The 25,698-nt window shown below is 43.3% G+C and overlaps 1 protein-coding gene across 4 annotated transcripts in view; it reads right to left on the bottom strand.

Moving 5' to 3' along the window:
- The window catches only part of O-fut1 (O-fucosyltransferase 1), a 113,425-nt gene that overhangs the window by 78,572 nt on the left and 9,155 nt on the right, over nt 1-25,698 (bottom strand). For 3 of the 4 annotated variants that reach the window (XM_075880768.1, XM_075880771.1, XM_075880770.1), the window contains exons 2-3: nt 519-634; nt 276-399 (exon numbers count right to left, since the gene is read on the bottom strand). In XM_075880768.1, coding sequence (XP_075736883.1) covers nt 276-399; nt 519-634 — 240 coding nt within the window. Of the gene's footprint in view, nt 1-275; nt 400-518; nt 635-5,113; nt 5,152-7,156; nt 7,592-25,698 lie in introns of those variants that run through there. The other variant, XM_075880769.1, reaches the window with a different exon arrangement.

The raw sequence follows: 25,698 nt of genomic DNA, 5'->3' as shown, positions 1-25,698 counted from the left end.
AATACTTATACTAGCGTTGCTGATATAAATATAGGCAATTAGCAGCTGCATGTTTCGTAGAAAATGCAGCTTCTCAGATATCTAAAAGGCACCTAGCAATATTGATTGAAATTAGATGCAAGCTGCATCAGTAAATTCAGCTTGCGTTCTGCACCAGGCAAAGATGACGCTCAGAGATTTTTATGCGCTTCATAAAAAATATGGGAGAGTCTGAGGCTTTGATGGGAGTGCTCATTCAACAGCCGGGGAAGCGCACCAACTGAAGCCCTACTCACCGGTGCGGTTGCCTGGAGGCCAAATGGAAGGTGCCAGATCTTTCATGAACTTCTCCATCGTGATCACCCGGTGATATCTGGTCAGTGGCTCCACCTTGAAGTACGTGTCAAAGGGCACCTGAACCTGGAAAGAACCAAACAGTCAGCCATTGGGAACAATAAGACCAGCACTATGTCTCCTGAACTATTAGCCGACTGAAATCGGTAGTACCACGAGGAAACAAACAAGAAAATTTAACTCACTGACTTGGGTTCCCCTGGCCGATATTCCACCCATGGTGGGAGGACTAGGGTGCGGTCCAATGCTCGGCTGAAGGCTAGTGCCCCGAGAAAGTGGTCTGCCTGGTTCCCGAAGCGCCCTGTCATCCAAAGAATAAATGTTGTGTGCAATGGTTTGATCAGTGCATCCTTTACAACAACTCCTCCCAACCTAAATGCCCCAGCACAACACTTGGGCAGCTCACATTCCTGTGGAGAGATATCTGAGCTGCTGAATTCTCATGGCACACGAGCACGATAGACCACACCAGTGCTACTGTCGGTGGCTCTTGCATGTATTATCCGTCCTCTTGTGCAGGTCTTCTATGTTCCATTTGAAACAATGTACAGGAAACCACACAAAGCTGAACAAGCTCAAGATGCAGCCACGTAGTCAAAGCCATACACATGGTGCTGTAGCACAAAATCCACCACAGGAACAAAAATGAAACCATATTTACTTGAAAAAGTGGCAGGTGCATGCAGTTAAATACACTCCATAAAATTATACTGTTCCGCCATGAAACATTACCTTAGGACTGGTTTCTAATGATAAAGTAAATGAGCCAAGCTATGTTCCACAAATAATTATTCTTAGTGATTCCATCACCCAAACATCAAAGCGCATGAAGGGGACATTTTGTTAGAAAAAGACTACAAGCCCATAATTTCCTAAAATTAACTAGATGGGACTGTGGCACTGCGATCGTTGAGCAACCATGGGAATTATGGGTAGTACACGGATTTGCCAACTTTTTGTGCTTGCGGGCAGTGAATAGCACTTGTGGCTTCTTTTATTACTGTTTCAGCTTTGTTTCGAATGAAAGAACAAACAGTTTTGAATTTCGTGGGCCGATTTCAATTAGTGATCCTAAAAGGTGAAAGTGGTGACGCGCAACCACCGAACAATTGCCGATAATTGTTTCGCAACAAAGCAGCTTCAAGCCACGCGAAGCCACAAAGAACGTAAAGTACGAAGACTAGGCAAATCCGTCTACTACCCATAATTTCCGTGCTCGCTGAAGCTACAAGTGTTGCAGGTTTCATAGACGCTAGGGCCAGAGTTCCCTCTGGTGTACATATGGAAAACTCAATGACAAGGGGTGAAAAAGCCGAAATAGAATTTGGAGCAATTTTCGGAACAGCAGAATCTTACTTTTGGAGCAGTAAAATGCAAATCTGGAGCAGGTTACGGGAAATAAAACATCTATTTTTTATCACGAAAGACTAAATTTGTAGCAAAGAAGGCTTAAATATAGAAAAAAAAAGTATGTTCAAGCCATTCAAGTTCACAGAAACCCTGCAGAGTAAACATGAGCACTGCTGTTTCAATAAAAGTAGTATTTCGATCTATCCCAATGTGCAAACAATGACAAAGTCCACATTAGCACTTGCCGTGTCTGTCAAATATTTTGACTGAATCCCTGAATTAAAATGTATATCTGGGAAGCTGGCGACCTTGCAATTCAAGGGACTCGTGAAACTGAGGAGTAGGGGTGGCGGAAAAAAAACTTGCACTTTTTTTTTTTTTTTTGGGGTGGCAGAAGTGTCATACACTGCTTTGAATGATTGCCAATAACTTTTTCGAACGTCACCAATCACACTAGTGCTCAGAATTATGTGGTAGTATACACGCATAAATAATTGAATAAAGCTTGCTGTTTGCTGTCTTGTGAGTAGTGTAAACAGCTCCTTCCAAATCGTAATACGCTTTTCCGTAAAGCAGCAGTGTATTGCGAAGAAGGTGGTTTTATGTGCAGTTCTGCATGGGTTAGAATAAGGCCAAGAAATATTTTTCGAACACCGCTACGCCCCCTCCCCCCCCCTTTTTTTTTTTTTTTTTTTTTTACGATGGGTGTTAGGTTTAGGGTACAATATCTCGGTTTGTTGCAAGGCGCGTTCTACCAGATAAAGTAACAGCAGCGCATGCCCGTTGGCCCGGCGACAGCACCGGATATTGCCGGGACGACGCAACTAACGCAACTGATAGACAGAAAAATGTTTTATGTGCCAATGCTATGGCGACCAATGTGGTCACCGGAAACGCCGGTGTTCAGAGCATGTCGACTCTGTTCACGCACGAAAAACTGGGTATGTGCTCCCAACTCTAGTTGCTAACATACCATAACCACTTTTTTTTACTAGGAAGTTCATATTTTTCGTGAAGCGTTCGTGGCTACGACAACGCATTTTTGTCTTGAAGTTGCGTCGTCCCATCGATAAATATCGGTTGCGGTCAGCAGACCGATAGGCGCGTGGCTTTGTTACTTTATATGGTCGATCGTGCCTCGCAAGTACCCTGACCTAATGGGATTAAGATTAGCGTGGTTAGGTTAGTGACTTGAGGTTAAAGTCTGCGCGCTTGGATTGATTGGTGACTCAAACTACAGGTGGGCAACGTATGTGGGGTCCATTTTTCGCTGAAATTAGCACAACTGAGTAAATTTTGAGGCTGGTCGGGCAAATAGAAAGCTTCAATTCCAATTCAAGGGAAACAGAGGGAACACGAAGAGAGCACACATGTTGTGTTTTCTGCCTATCCGTGTGTTTATTTTGCACCTTTAGAATGACACACGCAAGACCCAACGAAACTCGCACCAGTGATAATATGTGCCCAAGTTGAAAGCCTCACGCAATGTTCCACAGAGCCTAAAACGCCCCACCCCCCCCCCCCCCCCTGATCCATCATGAGCCTTGCCCACTACAAAATATGGCGGGCATTTTCATTCTGGCTTGAGCTGTGATCACTGATATCCTCACAAAATTTCACTGACATGCCGAACATACAAAGCGCAGGGCAATGTTGGACCTTAATATAAAACCTCATGGTGACAATGACCTCATGGCTGTGGAAGGATGCCTGTGGACGGAGTGGCACTGCCCGGTTCATTCGCAGCTATGTATACAGGCTTGAGCCGGTCAATCGAGACGCTGACCGCATCCCCGTTCAGGCGCAAAGTGAATTTCTTGTAGTCGCGATGGACAACTAGGTAGAGTCTGCTGTAGGGTGGCTGGAAAGGCCAGCAGACGTTGCTGTCATGGAAAAAAGCTAGCTCCTTGAATACAAAAAGTGTAGGCTTGCTGTGGTGGGCTGCAGGTGACAGGCATAAGGCGGGAATGATGCGTCAGAGCCGGGCAACGAAGTCGGTGGGGTCTGACATCATAGTGCTGGATGGCAGAGCTATGAGAAATTCACCTGAAAGACAAAGTGGTTTCCCGTTGACGAGCTCTGCTGGTGTAGCATGGATGTCCAGCTTGAAGGCGGCACAAAGACAGAGAATAACAGCTGGGATGGCCTCAAGCCAGGTTGAGTCCGAGTGGAACATAATGGCTGCCGGTGGAAACCCTTGATCCTTCCATTGCCGCACGGGTAGTAGCTGGTGGTTTTCAAGCATTCAAAACCGATATTCAGACCGAGGAGCCTGAATAGGTGCGACTCGTGTTGTCCTTAGTAGGTGGTTACACAGCGAGGAGCGCCGAAACGAAAGTTCAGTAATCGTTACTCCATCGCGGACCCCTTGCCAAAGTGCCAAATCAGAATCAGGTTCATTTGATGTGAGCCCATCAGTCGAGCGAGAAGTTACTAGTTCGGACGCAGAATCTGATGAAAAAGCAAAATACACAAAGGCAAGACTTCTCTTCCTTTACGGTCAGGCTGGAAAAATTACGCTAATTTTTAAAAAATAGGTTGACCTGAAGAATTTAAGTTGGAATAGAAAAATGTTTTCCTAGGGGGGTCGTATTTGCTTTATTTATATATTTATCTGTCAATCCCATCAAGGATCATCTTATATTGAATCATATATGGTGAAAAAACAAACGGCCCTCAAAGGCTTAAGAATGGTTAATTTCTAGCAAAAACCCATTCAGTTACGTTCCAGCTCACTGGTCTCAAATTAACTTTTTTCTTACGTATTCACAATTTTTACAAACCTAAGGCATCTTAAAAATGGCCAGAACATCTTACAAGATGCTGGTGCAAGTGGAGGAACTGTAAATTACTGTGGCAGTGCCGAACATTCTCTAAGAAATTTCAATATGATTTTACTTATTAATTCCATTTGAAAGTCACAAAAATCGGCCTGGCAGCAAGTCACAAGCCTGGCAGCAAGCTTTGGCATTGCATGAATGAGTCGTTCGCTGAGCTATACGCTAGTCTGCTTTAATTCATGTGAGCCACAATTGGTGATTGTAATTACAGTATAGTTATATATTGATGCGTGTCTACATGTGGACGAAAACAATGATGGGGGATTTAGTGGACACGAGGTAGTAGGCCTCTAGCTTCACTCAAGACCGAAAAAGACGATCTTGTGGCTCAGCTGTTGAAAACACGCTGCTTTCGTTGCTTCAAGGTGTACCTGTGTTTTATTCGCGTTGTACCGCGACAATATTAGGCATCCTAACATTATTCTATGCTTACTACGAAGTAAAAGAAATAAATGATGAGAAGGGGCACTATTTTTGCATCAAAAAGTGGAACTATATCATTACACAGTGCAGGTGCATGGCATGCACACATGCGCAGAAAACCGCAGCTACAGCAGCAGAGCACATAAACAGCTCTCGTGCTCACCTACCATTGTGTGCAGCATGTGTTGGCACTGCAGCATCGGCACTGCAGATAGAAAAAAGTCTGATCAAAAATGTTTCACAGTGTTTTCTGCATTACCACTTTACGATCAAACTTTTTGACCGGTAAGCCTTCTGTTGCACTCCGAAAATTTGTTGTCAGTCGCAAAGAAAGCATGAAATAAGCATTGCCTGATATCTGTTTTTCTTTCTTCATCGATGAATGATTCGTTGCATTCAACTCCGTAAATAAAACCGAAAAGCACACATAAGTGAAACTGATTCAGAATATTGGTACTCCAGCATTAACTCACAAAAACACTCAAGGAGTAAAAACAGCCAATCGTTGCCTATTCGGTAAACTTGTAAATTAATAAGACACTCAAAAATTGAGCCCATTTAAACCACAAAACAGGGCCCCTTATATGAGCAGTAGCATTGGTGCCGCAAATAAAGTTCCCTTGTTCGAAACCCTCTGCACTGGTGAATCAATTTTGCTGACATAGGTCTAAAGACTTTAGTTACCCAGACAAGACAAATATATCACAATGGGCAGGTGAGGGAAGCTTAAAGCCATGAGGGATGGTGCTGCACTGAACCCCCTATGTCCAAATGGTGGATCTAGGCCACGAAATAACCTGATAGTCCACTTAACTGCCCTATTAATTCTTACTTTGAGGTGTTATCTCGGTGTGTAACATGCGATGCCCGAAGCTCTGTGATGCTGTTTGTACGGCTTTTTCAGCACCGACAATGCACCAATGTCAAAAGACCTCGATGAAGGCTTCGCACCACTTCCAAGCATGGTTTCACTGGGTCCAACGCGAACCAGCCCCTGTAACTGCCGCCACTAAGCCAAACATGCAGAAATTAGCACTCGCTCAGCACACGGAGTTCTGCAGCTACTACACTAAACATAACTGCATATATTACAGAAGCTGCAGACCACGCAAGCCAATAGTGCCGGACTACTCATACGGACCACACACATATAACCAATTCAATTCACTGCAACCAGGCATTCAAGATGTACCGGAAGCATTCCTCTCAGAAAGCACATGCAACTTGACAAGATCTTACCATGCAGTGCTCAGAAACAGGAGCTTTGTTCTTATTCACACTTTAAATGGGAAAGTTCCCCACCAAATATGCTGGTAGCTTCGAGGTTTTCAAGAATACAATTTTAGAATTCAAGTCTCATGTTTCTCAACATGCTTCATACAACATGTAAATGCGTAACTTCTTAATACTTGTACCTGCCATGCAGATGAGCCCTTAAAATGTGCCTTATCATTTCTATATATCAGAGAACCGTATTAATATGTTTCTGAATGAAAAAAAAATAATCACCGCCATATCCACAAAGTGAATGATGCTAGAGGAGCTTGCTCGAAGGTGCACGGGGTGTTTCTTGGTGAGACCATTTCTGTAGGAAGGCTTGTTAACAATCCGGTGCATCATGTGTACGTCGAAAGCAGCGTTGTCGAGCGCGTTCCGCAGACGTCACTACACAGTGGCGGCCACGTCGATTGGCATGTTAACCACCCGCCCCTTTATGCCATACTGGCCGCTGCCGTGAGTCAAATGCCTAACGCTCATAAATGGCAGACGTGGAGCTATCAGGCATTCTTCAATGGGGTTGAGAGCAGACAGGTGAGGGGGCTTGGGAGAATGTTGGTACCCATGCGAAACACTCATCGTAATAATTAACTTTTCACGTGCTGCTATGCCTACAAAAGGACGAGAACAAAGTGGAAGTAGTTCCGACGAGGCAAGCACACGGGCCATCGAAAACAGACACCAGGTGTGGCGGCGCGAGAGCAGGCAGGTGAGGGGCCTTAGAGGATATTGACACACGTGCATAACACTCATCGTAGGAACTTGTCACGTGCTGCCGTGCCTACGAAGTGACGAAAACGAAGTGGTCATAGTCGCGAGGAGACGAGCAGGCAAGCCAGCGGGCCATGGTAAACTGACGCTTTTTGTGGCGGCACGAGAGCAGGCAGGTGAGGGGGCTCAGGAGAATATCGGTACCCGTGTGTAACACTCACCGTAGGAACTTGTCCCGTGCTGCCATGCCTATGAAGTGACGAGAACAAAGTAGACGTAGTCACAAAGAGGCGAGCGTGCAGGCCATCGGAAATAGGCGCCTTGGGTGGCGGCACGCCATCTAATGAGCATTGTTGATATAACCAGAGAGGCGACCGGCGCGGCAACCTTGAGCGGCGACTGGAGAAGTGTACACGTCAGCGGCCGCCACACAGGGCACGAGCTTTGGGAGCGAGCTCCTAAAGGACACTGGAAAAAATATGTGCCTCTGCTGACTGGTACAGGCTCTTATCTTCTAGTTCCGCACTGTAAACAATGCAAGTGTCAAGCCTTGTTAATCACACTATTATTTTGGAAAAGAGCCATGACACCACCACCAGAGACCTTTCAAAAGCCTTTTCATTTATTAATTTATTAGTGTATTTATGTTGATATTATGTAGTGTGTGTGGAGGGGGGGGGGGTTACAAAACCGTTTGGCTATGTTCCCCAAAGAAATATTTTAACAGAACAGAAAAAAAAATTCAAAAAGTAGGCTTGTGCAAACAGCAAAATTTCAGTTCGAAGCAAATAGTGATTTGGGTCAAAACTTTTTATCGAATTTGAATAGTATGTATCACATATTACAAAGAAAAATGAACATATTTGTCATGACCCAACTAACCTGCACAATATTCTTTTTTTAATTGAAACACGGCATGTGCAAATGTCATTCCCTTTGATCCAAAGAAAGTAGAAGCAACTTTGAATAGTTGCTGGATTTGCCTTTCGATAGAATAGAAGTGATAACTAGAGGCCAGATTATAGGCAAAAGCCTATTTTGTTCACTGCGTTCCTATCATGCGATTTTGATATATGAGCATGAATTAGAGGTTAAGCAGGGCTTTTATGGTGTTTTTATAGTGCCTATAAATGCCTATTTTAGGTGTTCACGCCTAAATCCCTATAAGTGCCTATAAATGCCTCTTTTGTAATAAGTGCCTATATGAGCACTATTTAAGCCCAAATTTTATTTTTGAGTATGGTTTGAAACCGTTATTCATGTAAAAAAAGGCAACATTAATATGTCCAAACACTATGAGGTTCAATGAAGTCTTCTAGTTCTGGCAACTTCCGCAAAAGAACCGCTAATCGCAGTGAAATGGCACTCTCTGGTCACTATACGCATGCGATTAGATGAGGAGCATGAGGAGTGCAAAAGACGCTATTTTTTCAGCCCTAAGTAGAACCAGCTTCTGCAGGAGAATGAGGAGAGAAAATTAAAGATGGGAATAAGAGGGGCGTCTATGGTCAAGGCCGTTTTCTATAGACAGCTGTCCAGTGTCCTGAAGAAACTGGTGAAAAGCAGGTTTTTCTGTGTAGCCGTGAATAGGTGGAGAATGAATGAAAAAACATGGAGGACCACTCCTGGAATGCTCATGTTGATTCAGTGGTAGTGAAGGCCACCAGATCGTTATACTTTATACAGCGGAGCCTGAGGCAGGCACTGACATGTTGCAATCAACCATGTATTTAGCATACATTCACCCTATGACTGAATACGCTTGTGCCATAAGAGATCCTTCGGCACATGTCTTTAAGTAACAAACATAATAAAATATCGAACCAGGCTGCAAAGTTAGTTCTAAGGCATTACTCAAAAAATGACAGCTATACCAAAATATGAAAAATAAACTAGGAAGGGAAGTGCTACTATCATGTCAAATTAATATGCAGTTAAAGCTCCTATGTCTAACGTTTCATGGTAAAACTTGCATTAAAAAATGATTGCACCTAAACAGTCCTCCTTGTACAATGGTAATTGTTTTAAAATTTTAAAATGTGGCATCAGATTTAATTTTTATACTAATTAGTGCTTTGTTAGTTTCATGACTGAATGAAATGGCCTATGAAGTGAACAAGTGTGCTGCATCAACGAAGGCGTGTTTTATTTGACATTGTAACCCATCTGCTGCAGCACCTTTGCGTAAAAACTGTGATTTGCACGTGGCTTTTGTTTTATTTGTAATTTACTTCTTTAAGCACCCCTCTCTAGGCGACATAAGAAGTTGTAGACACTAGAATTTTTTGCGTGCCCAATGAAAAGCGTTCTACCACGGTGAATTCTCAAATCGATTCGCTACAAGCCACAAAACCATGATGCGAAGAGGCAAGCTTGAATCTCTTGGCTCTTGTCCCATGTAGCCATCCCGAGCCTAATCCCTTCCCTGCTATCTTCAGTATCGGGGCCAGAGGATCACATGATGCAAACGCACCAAGAACTTCATGTGCAAGCAAGGTCACGCGCACATGACGCGCCCCAGCCTACTTGTGCACGTACGCCATCGATGTTGTGTCACTTTGGCGTTCTCTGTTGTGTATTACCCATTTCTGCGGGATGGATCTGTCAGTGGGCGTACTTTTGGAGAGGCTGAGATGCCTCATGTATCGTAACCGCGATACACGACGTTGCTATGCTGAAACTGCGGTCAGAGACGATGCACCAAACACAAGCTAAGCGTTGTCAGGGTTGGCAAAGGCACGGTGCAGAAATGACGAGAAGACGAACGCAAGAGAAATGGGGTAGTAGCAGTAGTAGTATATATTACCTGAAGTAGTAGTGGTAGTATGAGTGGATTTTAGTGAAAAAAGAACCACGATATGATTATGAGGGATGCCGTAGTGGAGGTGTCTGGAAATTTTGACCCTTTGGTGTTCTTTAACGTGCACTGACATTGCACAGTACATCGGCATCTAGCTTTTCGCCGCCACCTAGATGCGACCACCGCGGTCAGAATAGAGCCCGCGGCATTCGAGTCATCAACGGAGCACCTTATAGCCACTGGTCCACCGAGGTGGACGCGAAACGAGGGCCGATTAGTGTATAGCATCTCGCGGCCATTGAAAACAAAAATAAAAATATTAAAAAGCTGAGATTTTGTTTGCATGTTTAAAATTTTTTTTTTTCAGCTTTCGTTCATTATACTCATTTTGAAAGGGCAGAGCAAGGACTCGGGGAAAAGAAAGACAAAGAGAGAAAGAACGCTGTCTTTCTTTTCCCTTTGTCTTTGCGCTTCTCTTTCAAAATGATATGAAGCAGCTAGCTCATACCAAAGTACTCCTCATTTGTGCTGCACAACAGAACACAAAAATTACACACACCAACTAGAATAATTCACGTGCAACGCTCTTAATGAGGTACCGTTTAAAATGCAGGATGTAATCAGGAAATGGGACATTTTTAATCACTTTTTTTAGATATAGCCAGCATTTAATCAAGATATGATGAAGAGTGTATGGTGAGTAACGTCAGATCACCAATGTCAACTTAAAGAAGCGACGTAAAAGCAGGACCGTTCCTTGCTGTACGTCACTCCCTCCATCTTGGGTCACGTGCCCGCGAAAAAACCAAGTGGCATTCAGTAGAAATTTTGCGTTTTTCTACGACACGTAGCATTCCAAATTTTAACAGGTATGATCCTCAATGCCCAGTGCATCCATTACGCTTGTCAGCTCCAAATGCCCATACCTAGGGAGGGGCCCTTTGAGGTGTTCATGGACCGCGGAGAAATTACGTGTTTAAACCTGGGATCCCTCTCTTCTGGGGTATCAATGGTCTGGTTATTTGCTCCTGAGCTGCCTTTCCCAGCCACGACGAAATGAAAGAGACCCAGCAGAGTAGTGATTGGATAGTGAACACGACTCAAAATGCTGGACAATGAAATGGAAATCCGTAATCTGCGAATCATGTAAGAAATGCGTGCCTATGTTCAACTATTGGTACCTTTGTGCTACCTTAAACCACACCATTTTTTTTTGCTTTTTGTCGTAGATACAAATCACTGACGTCGTTGTTTTAAGTTATTTCAATTTTTGTTGAACTTTATCATGCCTATATTTATCATTATGAAGGCCTAGAACGGTGTTTTACCTGTCTGTCTTTGGCACCTAGAACTCACTTTTTTAGTGCCTAAAAATCCGGCCTCTAGTGATAACATGTACAATATACAAGGTGTTTCAAGAAATGTGCCCAATATTCTTTAAAAATCACAGAAAAAAGGTACCTGCGTGCTACTTGCGGCATTGCCTTTCCTGTGGCAGAAGGCATCTTCAGATGCACACAAGCCAGCTCGTAATAAGTTCACGTGCTGCGTGATGCCGACAGGCAAAAAAAAAGTGTTCTACACTCGCCGCAATAGGAAGCCAAAGCAACGCATGGTGTCGCTGCGACTCTGAACAGGCAGCGCCATTTTTGGTAGAAAAGTATAAATCGGGGATGTATATCGCCATTTTCCCTTCCCGCCAACGCGCTGCCGCTCGCTTACGTGCCCGTGCAGAGAGTGCGCAGTGCGTTTGAGCCACCGTTTGAGTCGCCTGCAGCGCGGTTTCATAAAGATCTCCGAGCTGGGCAAGCACTTCCGAAAAGCAATTCTAACAAAAGGAGCAAAGCTCGTTAGCTAAGTTTATGATGTGGAGCAGACGACCGAAGACGAGGATGCCAGAGTCACTGCGAAATGCATTTCTCAGGTCCTCCGTGAGAATACCGTGTACGACGTATGCCTTGAGGTAAGTCTCATCCTGCCGACATGAAGCTGCATACTCTATCAATCTGCTGCGTTGACGCTATGAAAACCATATAATAGTTGTTTTGATGTGGTATCTATCAGTAGCAGCCATCTACTGTCATGTGCAAACATTAGTGGAGTTATACGGCCATAGCATTAAAATGTTCCTGAAGCGTTAGAGTCATGTCTTCCGTACCACGGGAGCATGACCCGCCGACTTCGCCGCAAAGCAACAAGCTGAGCTTTAACCACAGTGAGTCCAATAGAAGTGCTCGCCTTGTTTTTTTCCAGCTCTCTTGTCATGCTTGCTCTATCTTTCGCGAACGCAGCTGTGTTCGCCGGCTGTGACTTGCTGGGAAACTGCTACAGCTTTACACATGGAGAGCGTTCCTTTGTGCTGTCTGCATTGTTGTGGCAGCCCACACCACAACAATACCTTAGACCTCACCTACACTTTCGTGGGGCCACCGCTTCAATCGCGGTAAGGCAACTTCACACAGCGAGCGTCTCATTTTAGCGCACCAAGATGACGGCACGGCGCCCGCCAAGGTACCCTGCGTCCCGTGCATGTCGCATGCGCTTCCATATCAGCGAAACACACTGACTCGCCTGCACCCCCTCCCGCACCTCTCCTCAGGTTTTCTGGAGCTCGCTGCAAGTGCTAGACGGGGCGTTGTTGTCGCTCCGCAAACTTGAGCTTCGGTTCCCTATAGCAACAGGCAGCACTGACTGACCCTCCCACATCTTCACAAATTGGCAGCTGACCAGAAATCTCTCACATGCTACCTGAAGGCATCCAGTCTGCCAGAATGAGACCCTCCCTATGAATGAAGGAAAGAAGAGGAATTATAAAGGATTGTTCTGCCTAACGACAAATGACACCCCCTAAACTTTCCTTGGCTTTCTTGTATTTTAGTTACAATTATTATAATATTAAGTAAGGTATGAAACAAGGCATGAAATAATAAAGGTTTCATTGAAACTAAACTCAACAAAAGAAAGCTACAAAGGTTTACTATTCTGTGTTCTTCATCTGCATCGATTTGTTAATAAATGAGTCATGATCCTGCGTAGTTAACACGCGGCTTGGTACTTTATTCTTATGATATATTGCAAAGAACTGTGGAAAGTCTCAAAGCAAGTTAGTATGCGCAAACATAGGTTGTATTTTGTATGCACAATCCAAGCCTACAAAAATGCAATGAGCTGGTTTAATCTATGACTGTAAGAACGATGAATCTCTGGAATAGAGCACATGAAAATGAGAAAGCAATGCAATAAGCCTTCGGTTTTCTAGTGCAGGTAATTTCAACGACATTTTAATAGCTGTTATTCTGTGGATCCATGAACATTTTTCCGTGATAGAGCGGGCTGCTTTTTTTTTTTTTTTTTTTTTTGATGGCCTGAAATTTATCAATGAGGTATTGCTGATTAGGACTTCAAATAGAGATGGCGTACACTATTTCTGAGCACAGTTATTATGTATGCAAGAAGTTTTGTAGACTGTTTAGCACAGTGCGAATTGTATGTAACAAATCCTAGAGCTCTTGAAGCCTTATATTAGCTGTTGCCTTGACATGAGCATTCCTTGAGAGGTTACGGGTAAGATGGACGCCTATGTATTTTATTGTAGACGACATTTTTCACTAGAATGCAGTCAACTGGTGTGCAGTGCGTCAGAATTCTGTTTTCAGCACTATTCAGTGTGGAATTTGCTTTTTTGGCTACTGCCCAGTCAGGGTGCTCTTTGATTACGGTAATGCTCCCTGTGCATGAACCACTGATCTTCACGATATGCACTTCCTTTGTCGGTTCAGGTTTAACACCTTGCAGTTCGAAACCTTTACCTACATTCCGTCCGTTACGGCCCAAAACTAAATAAATCACAGCTCAAGTAAAAAATGTTTGCTGACTCATTTTGAGATTGTGCATAATGCAATAAAAAATGCATAAATGTGCACAAAAAATGCACGGCTAAGCACACCGAAAGAAGTTGTCAAGCAGTGCTCGATCATGAAGCACTTTTACTGTGTCGCGTTGACCGAACTGCAAAAGGTGAAAAATATGTTAAATGAAAATTCTCTGTTGCACACAAGTTGTCCTGGTTCTGGCACATCTTACTTCCTAGACATGATCTTCAGATCTGTTCTTTCTTTTGCAAAGGCGTGTGATGGTATAAAACGATGTCAGTTGAGAGTAGTGCTGTGCCTTGTCAATCTTTTTTGGATCATTATGTAGCGCTAAAAGTTACTATGAACAAGCACCAACTAGCCTATCACTGCATTGTGTTAGTCCGGCATTATAATTGCAACATTTATTACCTGTATTGCCCAACTTAACGCTTACAATAGGAACTTACAATCCGCTCTGTCAACATAGTGTGAGCCTTTATGGCACTGCACATGGTTATCCTATAATTCAAACTATAATATACTGGGATTCAGGGGCAATGAAGGACAATATGGCTAAAAAGCCAAGTGCAGGCCCGTCCCAACGCTGCTGTTTATTATAGCCAGAAGACCCAAGAACTCCCTCACTACGTGCCTGCCATCGTTGAGCATAATTTTACTTTTCTTTTCGCATGAACTACCTTTACTGTTATTATTAGCTTTCTCAGTAAATAGTACCATCTTCGTATTTTGATGGCCTACTGGTGCCTCTGCAGATACAGGGTGTTTTGGCTAAAAAGCACCAAGCAATAAAAAAATTAAAAATGAGCACTATGTATTTTCAACTAGCGCGTTATTGTTCTTAGCTGAACGTAGCACATCAGAATATACTTTTTTGATCTGCCAAACATGGTGTTTTTAAATACTCAATTCAGAGAAAAAGTTTCAATGCAAAACTTGTAGCCCTTATCCAGAAATAACAAAATTTTCTTACGGCAAGATAATGAGGCTGGTTAATTTTTTCCAGTGTTTGTTTAAAAAACACGAAATTCAAAGAATACTATGTGCTAGCCCATCCCCATGCAAGCGTCTGCGACGTGAGTGCTGAAACCAGCATTTACAGCAGTAGTGTTTTGGCGCATACTCAAGAACGGAGGACTTCACCCATACCATGTTCACCTGCATGGTATGGGTGAACATGGCATGGTATCAACAGCTGGAAGACAGAAATTTGCAAAGCCGTCTTGACTTCTGCAACTGGACACTCATACAGGAAGAAGGTAATCCTGGCTTCCTGAAGAACATAATCTAGTCCAATGAAGCTCGCTTCTCGTGCAATGCCCAAGTCAATGTTCACAATGGTCATTACTGGAGCGCTACGAATCCTCACTGGCTGTTGCAGTGACAACACCAGGTGCAGTGGTCTTTCAGTGTTTGCTGCAGCATTTACGATGGCAAAATTATTGGCTGGGTCATTTTTGACTGAATGCTCCCCACAGAATGCTACTCATTGGCCCACTGAGCGACTTCACCTGCAACCTTCCTCTAGTACAGCGTGGGAATATCTGGTTCCAGCAAGATGGAGCTCCTCCGCATAGCTGCGGGCGAACTTGAATGTGGCTTGATTGAGAATTTTCTGAGAAATGGATGGGCTATTTAGGACCAATAGAGTGGCCCACAAGATCCCCAGATTTGACTCCGCTAGAATTATTTTTATGGGGATACATTAAAGACCACGTGTACACCGAAGCGACAACGCCCCCAAGACTAAAGTCTAAAATAGCAGAAATGTGGCGCTGTATTACTCCAGGAATGCTGCGAAGCGCGACATAAAATTTGCTAACTCGCTGTGCATAGGGGCTGATGGGGGGTTTTTGAGCACGCTATGTCACTGTCCATGAAGTCTAAATAAAAACAGTTTGATCTCTGCAATTACACTGATGTCTTTCCAACACCTAGCTTTCCTATTATTTAAGAGTTAGCTATGAAAGCACAGAACACTTCTTTATTTGTTCTGTTTATATTATATGTATATATGTGTATGTACTGCTCTCTAACAGCCAGGTACTAAACAGGAATTCCTAAATGGAGACGAAGTGCAAGCAATAAACTTTTGAACCCACAGCCAATCGTGCTGTATTGCTTGCAAGTATACAGCAAAATAATCACACGTAATCGATGCAAATATGACTAAAAAAGCTTCTGCAACAATTCCCATTGAAGTTTTTATATCCTTCCTTCATTACAATGTCACCCTCTCCCCACCATCATGTTTATTGTTGGCTTGAAAAGAAAAGAAAAAAAAAAGCCTGCGCTGCGTCGAATGATGGCTCCAGTCTCGTAGGTGTGCTGGTGCCGAGTTCCCAAAATATCTCTTTCACAAGTGCCTTTTCTTATTATCAGTTGGCTTTGCTCATAATGTACCGTATTGTGAATGGCTGAAATATTCTGTTACAAAACATCTTAGCGTAAGATGTTTTTATGAATACAGGCCCTGGTTTTTAAATCGTAACCTGTTCCTGCCATCGAGTTTGAACAAATACAAGTTTCACGAGTGCATTTCAAATTTCTTTTGAGAGGTATAAGAGCACTCACCAAACGGCTCTCTCTTTTCCCTACACAAGTCAATACAAGGTATGTTCGATTGAGAAAAGGTACAAGACACCGTATACAAATAAAAAGTGCAGGTTATGCCAACACCCAGTACAGCCATTCTCAGCTCTTTTTTTTTGATGTGCAGAGGGTGCAGATGAAATGCATTGGAAGTGCTGTCGGCCTGTCATCTGCTATAGGGCTAACAACAACAAAAGCGGCACACAGGCGAACAGTAGCGGTTAACGAGCGACATGTTACAGTATAGATGCAGTGTATATGTGCCAAACCACGAGTTTTATAGTATTGTGCATTCCGATTATCTGACGTGGACGCCATGGGTAATCTACGCACTGTCCTTGAACGAGTAGAACACCTCAGAGTGGAGACGAGGAATTCAACATAAATCTGTGCAAAAATGGTGATTAAATAGAGCGCACCAATCGTGTTCTATGATACTAAGAAGTTGTGGCAAATCAAAGCATTTTTTCCAGCTATCTGTACACTCATTTAAAACCCTCATACAGTGCTTCTAGACAACGTCCTTGTTTTGCTAGACCACAAGGACAGCGGACTCTGATACAAGTGCTAAGAACGCAATCGGAATGTTATTGCTGTCTGCATGTGTAGCATGCCGGGCTAGTGAGGCCTCACCTAAATGGTACACCCCCGCACTGGAAGGTGCAAGAATGCATGGCACCACAACAGCACTTCACGTGCATCCCCCCCCCCCCCCTTCATTGAAGAACAGGGGTGCTACTGCACATTTGGGAATCAAGGGCCTAGGTGCACGATGATGACTGCAGGATTTTAGTGAAGCAAGGGCCAGGGGTGGCTAATGAGCTCCATTACTGATGATGTGGTGTAAGTGTGTATTACATGATAGTATGCAATATGGCTATAAATTGGCCTAAAATTAATTGCTATACGAAATCATAAAAGATAAAGTTGTGACAGCAACAAGTGGAGTGGTCTATGGCTGCTAATAATATGACCAGTGATCATGATAATAAAATGTGAGATTATGGAAAAGCACAACTGCCTGAGGCAGGGGCTTTCCTTTAATAAAACTACAACACCAGCCTCTTTTAAGCAGCCATGCCAAGAATTTCCTGGTATATGATGTAAAAATTATGGACACCTTCTAACGAAAACCTGCCACACTTCTTCAGCACGGCCAAAATACACTGCCGATTGGTAGCTGAATCTCCCAAGAACACGTGAGCCTAACAGTGGAGTGCTGCACACGGTCTGGAATTTGCAATTATCAAAGTCAGCTAGAAATAATTCTGCCTTCTTTTTGTAAATGATGCCATATACGCAGATTACTGCGCCATATATCTAAGTCCACGGCCATTGGCTGATTTGAGCATTCCGGGTTACACGGTTACTGTGGCTGTAGCAGGATGTGGCAAAACGCCGGCGAGCGCGCTCGCGATCACACTTTCAGAGCAGCACATTTGAAAAAAAAAAACTTGAGTATGCAGAGTGTTCATTATTTGTCTTCTCTTTGAGAAAGTATACTAAGTACATCTTGGCAAATGGAACAACTAATTTGTTCTACAAGAAGCTTTCTAAGGAGCTTTTCCTGAAAGCACCTATTGAAAGACCGATGCCTAGATGGTGGACAGGGTTGACCAAGCATTTTCAAGGTCCTCTATGTCCGGACCATACCCCATAGTGAAAGCATGTGGTGCATATCATGCTTTTACACAGATTCAAGACACTTTTTGTCACTACCCCGTGTGGTGCATGACAACACTCTAAAGGGCCCTGAAACACTTTTAAGTAACCACGGAATGAATTCACTGAAAAAGTTTATTGCCTCACGAATTCAACTCCGCAAGAACTTTAAGAATCCGTCCAGTGCGAGTGGAGTAACAAAGGTTTGTCACATGCTGCGATTGCATTCTCTTCTCTCCTCCCGACGAAAGCGCTGGAAGCTAAGCAGGGAGGGACGGCAAGGCCACGGAAAAACGTCACGCGCGCTTTGTGACCTTGAACACTTTTTTTTTTCTTCAATGCGCAACTTTTTCGGTGTGATCGCGCGCGCACGCATGGACAAGTAGTGGCCTCTCGTGGTGATATCTGTAACGAGCGAGCACGCCATGTTCAAATCAGCCAATGGCTGATAGATGGGTTGTTGACGTAGGATTTTTTGGGCATATAACGTGATTTGTCGAAAGAGGAGAAAGCAATTTTTTGCTGACTTCGATAATTTATTGTGAATTCCAGGCCGCGTGCTGCACTATATTTGGCTCGCATGTTGTCGGGAGCCTCTACTACCGATCAGCCGCATTTTACGACCATGCTCAAAAAGTGTTGCAGGGACTCTTTAAGATGCTCATTGTTTCTATGCACTCGTTTTCTTGACAATTAGTGTGTGACACAAAGGTCGGCTTTACATCTATAATTATGCCTAAAAATCTATGCTCTACTTTTGCAAATTAACACTGACCCTGCAAGTCAGTGTCAGGATCAGAGTGAAGAGAAATCGAGAAAAAGAAAGCTCAAAACTATAATGATAATTCTTCACATAAAAAAAACTTTTGAGAATGTAGAAAAAAATAACACCATCTTTTACAGCATGGAAGCACGTTTTTCACTGCACACAAGCAAAAGCAGGAACATTTTTCACAACCGATAGCTTGTGAAAAATAACCCCTTCCTCCTCCCCCTTCCTCAAAACCAAATAAAAAAACCTGGTAGTAGACTTGCATGAATGTCACTTTTTTGGCTTGAAGTGAATAGGAGTTAGTATGGGTATACTATGTCTTCAAGTTTCCCTGATGCGTACACGGTGTGTCAGAACATCGTGGTGGCGACATGCCAAGCGCGTTATCTAGGATTTTGCATTCGAAAAGGAACCCCGCCCCGGGAAGTCACTTCACTCTTCGGCGCCGTTATTCCTTCGTGGGGGCCATATTATAAGAATGGTCAAGATTTGGCATTCTGAGCTGGGCCACCAAGTAAGGTTGTTCAACGACATTCTCAGGTGCCCGTGCCACACCAATTTTTCTACATGGGTGGCTACCAGGAAGCTAAAGGACTACCGCAAGGTGGTGAGTACTGCCATTGAAAGCACGTGGAGCTGTATGCTATCCTGTCTGCTGAGGAGTATGACCAAGACTTCTACCAAAAAAGACCGCACCGAGAGGCTAAGAATTATCAGGGATACCAACGTTGATGATAATATAGTATAGCTCCTCAATAAGGGTCATAAATATGGCCTAGAGCCTAAAGTTGTGGCACAAGACCTTCTTGCATGGAATCGGCAATTAGCAAGGAAGGCGCCACAAGAACAACGTGAACGATGCCTGCTGGAAGACGTTGACAGTCTACACAAGGCTGCCCTGAAAGCTGATTCTGGGTGAAGTGAGTGTGTTGCAACGTGTAGTGACATATTTTAGAGACAATGAACTCTGTCTGATGCTTTCAGATAAGAAAGGTGGGTTTGTGGCCTTATCCAGGAACTCCTATAATGAAAAAGCAAGAGAAGCCATCAACAAGAACTTCAAGCCTGTAAAAGTGAGGCCATCTAAAGTCAAGAGAAATGTTGTCTCTTTGTGTGAAGAAATTGGGTGCGAATCTTTGGCTAAACAGATAAGCAGAAGCAAAAAGGATTCCCTTACTGCTTTTTTCAGTGCTAAGACGCATAAAGCCGACGTACCTTTCCGCACCATCATTAGTGAGCGTTGAACTTGGCAATATCAGGTTAGCAGTTTTTTGCTCAAAGCACTAAAACTTCTTGAAGTTCATGACCCTTTCTTGACGAAAAATTCTGATGAAGTATTTGGGTTTTTCCGAGGAAACCATGAAATAGGCAATCTTTTTTCCGTAGATGTAAGTGACCTTTTTTACTCGGTTCCGCATCCGGAGCTACTTCGGGCAGTTAAGCAGTGTATAGAAGATAGTGGCGAAGCCACCTTTGTGTCTAAAACGGAGATGTCGTCCGCTAATTTTGTTACCCTTTTAGAAGCTTATCGCAACCACACTTTCGTTTCTTTTGAACAAGACATGTTTTTACAGAGTAAGGGCATTTGCAGTGGGTCATGGGTAGCACCGATTTTATGTGACGCCTTTTTATCATCCTTTGACCATGCCCTACAAAGTGTTTTTACATCATCTCATCCATATGTTCTTAAAGTATTTAGATATGTAGATGATTTTTTAGTTGTTATTGATAATAGATGCCCTTTTCCTTTTCCTGTGATGGTTGAGCAGGTTTTAGATGTTTTTAGAGCAAATGCTTAAGGGCTCACGTTTACTAATGAACTTCCGGAAATAGCTCTTTGCAGTTTTTGGACCTTAACCTGACAATTTCGGCTGGTCACGTATGCTGTGCGTACCTCCCTCGGAGTAAGATTGAGTTGTTACTTTACAATTCAGCGCATTCAAAGACTGTGAAACATGGAATCACTCTACTTTGCTTAGAGTTGGCACTACGCAGATCGTGTGAGCATGTTATGCCAGCTAGCTTTATGCGTCAACTTCTAAGACTTTCCAAGGCCGGCTACCATCAGTCCGTAGTTAGTTCCGTGGTGGAATCCTTGCTGCAGAGGGTGAAAGGCAGAGTGTCTAATGCAAATGCGTGCCCGAAGGAGAGAGAGCGGGTTAAGCCTGAGGTGGTCCCGTATATACACCGTGTGAGCCATAACCTCAAAAAGGTGGCTTCCCGTTATGGTGTTCCGGTTGTTTTTTCAGCTCCCAACAATCTTGCTCAATTGTGCCCACGTATCACATACGATGAGCAAAGGGGCTGCCAGAAGCAGCACACAAAACTTTTTAGGCGCTGTGCACAAGGCGTGGTATATGGGACTCCCCTAGGCTGTGGCAAGTTCTATATCGGTCAAACGGGGCGTTGCATTAATGACAGAATGAGGGAGCATGCCAATAGTTTAGGCAAAAGTGAGCATGCGTATCTTCCAGTGCACTGTAAAGCCTGCGGATGTGTGCCATTGTTTGAAAGGACGGTGATTCTTGGTAGGAGCAAAAAACAAACAGCTAGAGAGCTCTTGGAAGCCTATTTTATTAAAAATAAAGGGCCCGATTGTATCAGTGATACATCTATTGTGTTGTACGCAACAGAAATGCATTTTTTGGATAACTTAGTGCCTTGTTCATGCATGACGCTGTGCGATGTTTGTTGGCTGTGCACGCGTGTGCGGTTTTGTCTTTTTTCCAATGCATTTCCTAGACGGTCATTAAACAGTTGGTAGTTGGCGCTGTTCTGTCTTCTCTCCTGCTCTTCCTGCTTCCATTGTTTTTTGCGCCTCAGTCTTCTGCACCAAGTATGCACCAACTAGCCCAAAAACAAGTCCTTTTAGAACGAAAGGAACGTGTAGAACATAGTTGCTGTTTCGATCCAGGAAACAATTTTGTTTCGTAAAAGCCAAAAGCAAAAGCTTAGTTGCTATGCTACCCAATCAGGACACAATAGTTTCTATGCTCTGTAAAAATGTGGCCATCCACTGAAAAAAAAAAACAGAGCCTTTGCCAACTCTTTTCAGTAGCTCTAATAATAGCATGAAGGAGCTCAGCTCTACGATCATACTGCAAATTACTACAGATATTTCATTCGTGAGAAAAAGTGGTCCCAGTCCCTATTTAACCAGTAGATAGAAATGGCCGCAGATGACACATACAGAGTCTGCTACTACAGTGTAGGTTTCAACAGACCCTCTGCGTGTTGACCATTGTCCTTCAGTCGCATAACAGAGAGACACTCACTGGGCATTGCTGTACCCAACAGAAGTATCAAGAGATCTCTACAGCGTCCGCTGAGCTTTCTATTACACTCTATCCATTCTGACATTTTCACAAGAAGCTTGGAAAACTATTCAGGTATGCCACAATACATTGAAATGGCATTGCAAGAAGCATGACGTTACACTTTAATTAAAACACTGGTGCTTCAATAAGCTGTACGGGCTAAGATGCTTTTGGTTGGTATTCGTTTGGCAAGGGCATAGCGTACTTTCCCCTCTTCAATTTGACCAGCTTCCCTATTGGTATCTCGAGGGTCCAGCGTACTTTCTAAAGTAGTGTCATAACTACTGCGAAATCTCCTGAAGCTCTATAAAATTTTGCACGTGTTGTCTATTGAATTTAATTAAATGTGCAAAATCATTAATTAAATGTGCGAAATCACAATAAAATCCAACCAGTACTTCTACCATGGTCCTCAGTGGGCTAAGAAGTACCTGCTAAAGACTGACTGCACGAAAGTGTACTGATGAAATTTAAGAATACTTAATGACATCGAAAATTTAAAGCTTTTTCGGAGCTTTCAACAACAGCTACAAAGCCTGCAAGTGCTTCTTTGTGGATTTATGCTAAACTCCCCACTCACACATTGCAAGACTGCCCAATTTAAATGGGTACCGACACAAAAAACTTGCCTCGCTTTTTTTTTTTTTTTTTTCAGCAATGTGTCGACAAATTCTTTTCTGCAGCACGTGACAGACAATTAACTACAGGCTCATTATAACCAACCAGTGTCAGTTTCAGTTTCAGAAATGACAAGCCACTGGGTGCAACTATCACCACCCAGCCGGTGCAATGCTCGACCATGGCAGCACACAAAACTGTGACGCACTACCATGCTGTTCCCATCAAAAAGTTTTTCTATCAGGAAACAGGACAGCAATGTCAAACACAAAATTTCCAACTCATGCACCATGGCCGCGGACTTGCAAGTAGCTGTCGAATAATAGTCTGCTGGAGTGAACACCACCAAAAGAAAACGGTGGCTATGACATTGTGATAACTTACTGCCGCGTGGTCAAGTGAGGGAAGTAGGGGGTCCCTAAGGGTCCCCTTTGAGGGTGTCAATAGCACGATGAGAGTTGATCACTCATGCAGACTTCAAAATTAATTTAAAATTAAGCTATGCTCACTGTTGATATTTGCAGATGATATACGCATGTTCACGGGTATCGATCCCAGAGGCTATCTTGACGGCGAAATTTTGAGCCAGAACCCCTTTAAATCCTATCTCTGAGTCAACATATACAAAATAAAACATGTTGACCGGGACACATATGTGAAAGTAATTCACTTTGTAATGAAAAGTGGACACCTGAGGACACCACTACTTGGCACTCCATGTTCCAGACAAAAAAAATTATGGCATATTCACGGGGTGAATGATGATGAATGGGCGAAGCTCCGGAGGGATTCATCGGTAAACTGTGAATCTTCCGTGTAATTCGCCCAGTAGATCATCATGTAAAGACGTGAGAAACGCTGTGTGTGTATATACACTAATCAACTTTTATTTGTTCTTAGACGATGGATGGCTTGCGATGTCCCTTGCCTCGCGCGCTCGCACATCGGGATTCTGTCTGCGAGCGCGCGCTGCTGCCGCCTTGCGCTCTCTCCGCTGTGCAGCCTTATCCATCCGGCGACTCCGAGCGCGCGCCAACAGCGAACGGATTTTATTACAACGCTCCCCCTAGCGTACGTCGCCGCACTAAATCGAACGATTGCCTTCAACCAATGACACGCGCCATATTTGACATCATTCCTATTTTATAAGATCTCGCGTCTTTCATCAACTACAAGTACCGCTTTCTAGTTTATAACATCTTGCATCTTTTCATCATCAGCTACAAGTACCACCATCTAGTAAACACTACAAGAACTAAACGAGAGGTGGCTACATACAGGAGACGGTACCGCCATCTAGTGAACACTGCAAGAACTAAACTAGAGGTGGCTACATACAGGGGACGGTACCGCCATCTAGTGAACACTGCAAGAACTAAACTAGAGGTGGCTACATACAGGCTACAGGGGACGCACAGCCCACGCCCTAAGGAGCTTCGCCCCTAAAATGGACATGATAGAGCCTTGTCAACTTGGACCAAGAAAGGGCAGTTTCACAAATAGTTTTTCTATTAAATTTTAGCATATCACCCTGTATAAAAAAATGCGAAAGGTCTCTTAATATTCCAAGTTGCCACATTGTATCACATACCTTTTCCACCTCAGGGAGATCAGACAGAAAGAACCACTTTTGGACAAACATTTCCAAAATTTGAGCCTCACTATGTATCAAATGATGAGCGTTGCACCAACACTCTCGAAACCTGCACTGGCATGGTTCAAGCAGAGTTAGATTCTAGGAATTGTAATGGCCAGTAGTTAATCTCTTTTTTTTTTTTTTTTTCAAACCCTTTAAAAAGACAGCTTATCAGTCCTGTAGACCTGTAACTCGAAACTGACAAAAGATTCTTGCCCTGTTTCTCACAACAAGAGCTACATTGGCCCCTTTGCAAGAAGAATAAATCTTGGTGGAGACGTGTACAGGCATGTCTTTGGCGTCCCCATCGTTGTCGCGGCCTTCATCAGCGTCCAAAAGCGACAATGAAAACACAGGAATGTAAAATCGAGGTGATTCGCGGCGTAGTTAATCATTTTCGGTTCGGTCATCTTCTGAGCAGTGATTCTGAAATTGACACCGGACCGAGCAGTGACGAGGAAGCTGGAGACGCACTCTTGGGCCACGCTGGGTGATGAAATATGAACGCTGCGTGCATGTTACTTGTTCACGATGACCATAGCTCCAAGTAATCACATTCACACTCGTAACTTCACGACAAATCCCTCAAAGCAGCACAACAAAAACGCAAGATTAAGGGAAGACGCAATTCTAAAAAAAAAAAAGTTGCCTTAATCTGTAGCCTAGGTCAATGGTATTTTCAGAGTGTGTGTGTGTGTGTGTGTGTGTGTGTGTGTGTGTGTGTGTGTGTGTGTGTGTGTGTGTGTGTGTGTGTGTGTGTGTGTGTGTGTGTGTGTGTGTGTGTGTGTGCGCGTGCGTGTGTGTGTGTGTGTGTATATATGCTTTTAATCTGATTTCAAATATGTAATAAGTTTTACAGTAGGTTGTACAATTTATGTTTTATGCCATGACGATGTGTAAAGTATAACTCTTTTTTGGACAAACTCTTTCTGCCACTAAGCTTTTATGGTTCTGAATCGTTATTGACTCATTTTGCTCTGCATTAATTATATAATGCAAATAACTATAAAAAGCAAGTATAAGACATATGAATAGACAAAAAAACTTTTAATGCAAAATTTTTTTTAATCCTCTGCCCATACTAACAGCTTACTTCAGGTTTGTAACAACTGCACAGGCAATATAGAGTTTTAAAGAAAATACTTGCACCCTTCACATGTTAAGGAATGTGTGGGTGAAATTTCATTCCAATCCGCTATCAGAAGTACCAAAAACATGAATTCTAAACTTAAGAAGTTGCCCACAAGTCGATCGTGAGAAAAACACATTTTAAAGGTATAAGTGAAAAGGTCGTCTGTAGAAAATTATGTTTTTAAGATGATTCCTTCTATCACGAGAGCTTGGCAATCGTGGTAATTTTGAGCATATGGCTTTAGTGAACTCCTCATACGAAATGCAATGGCACGCAGCCAGGCGACTATTTCCACAGAGCTCTACTAAATGGGTTGTTTGTTTATTTTTTTGTTGCCCATTGTGCTTTTTAACAGCAATTTT

Source organism: Rhipicephalus microplus, chromosome X (assembly GCF_043290135.1).
Source record: "Rhipicephalus microplus isolate Deutch F79 chromosome X, USDA_Rmic, whole genome shotgun sequence".
Classification (NCBI taxonomy): domain Eukaryota; kingdom Metazoa; phylum Arthropoda; class Arachnida; order Ixodida; family Ixodidae; genus Rhipicephalus; species Rhipicephalus microplus.
Note: the sequence above shows the minus strand (reverse complement) of the source record. Positions and strands in the feature narration are given on the sequence as shown.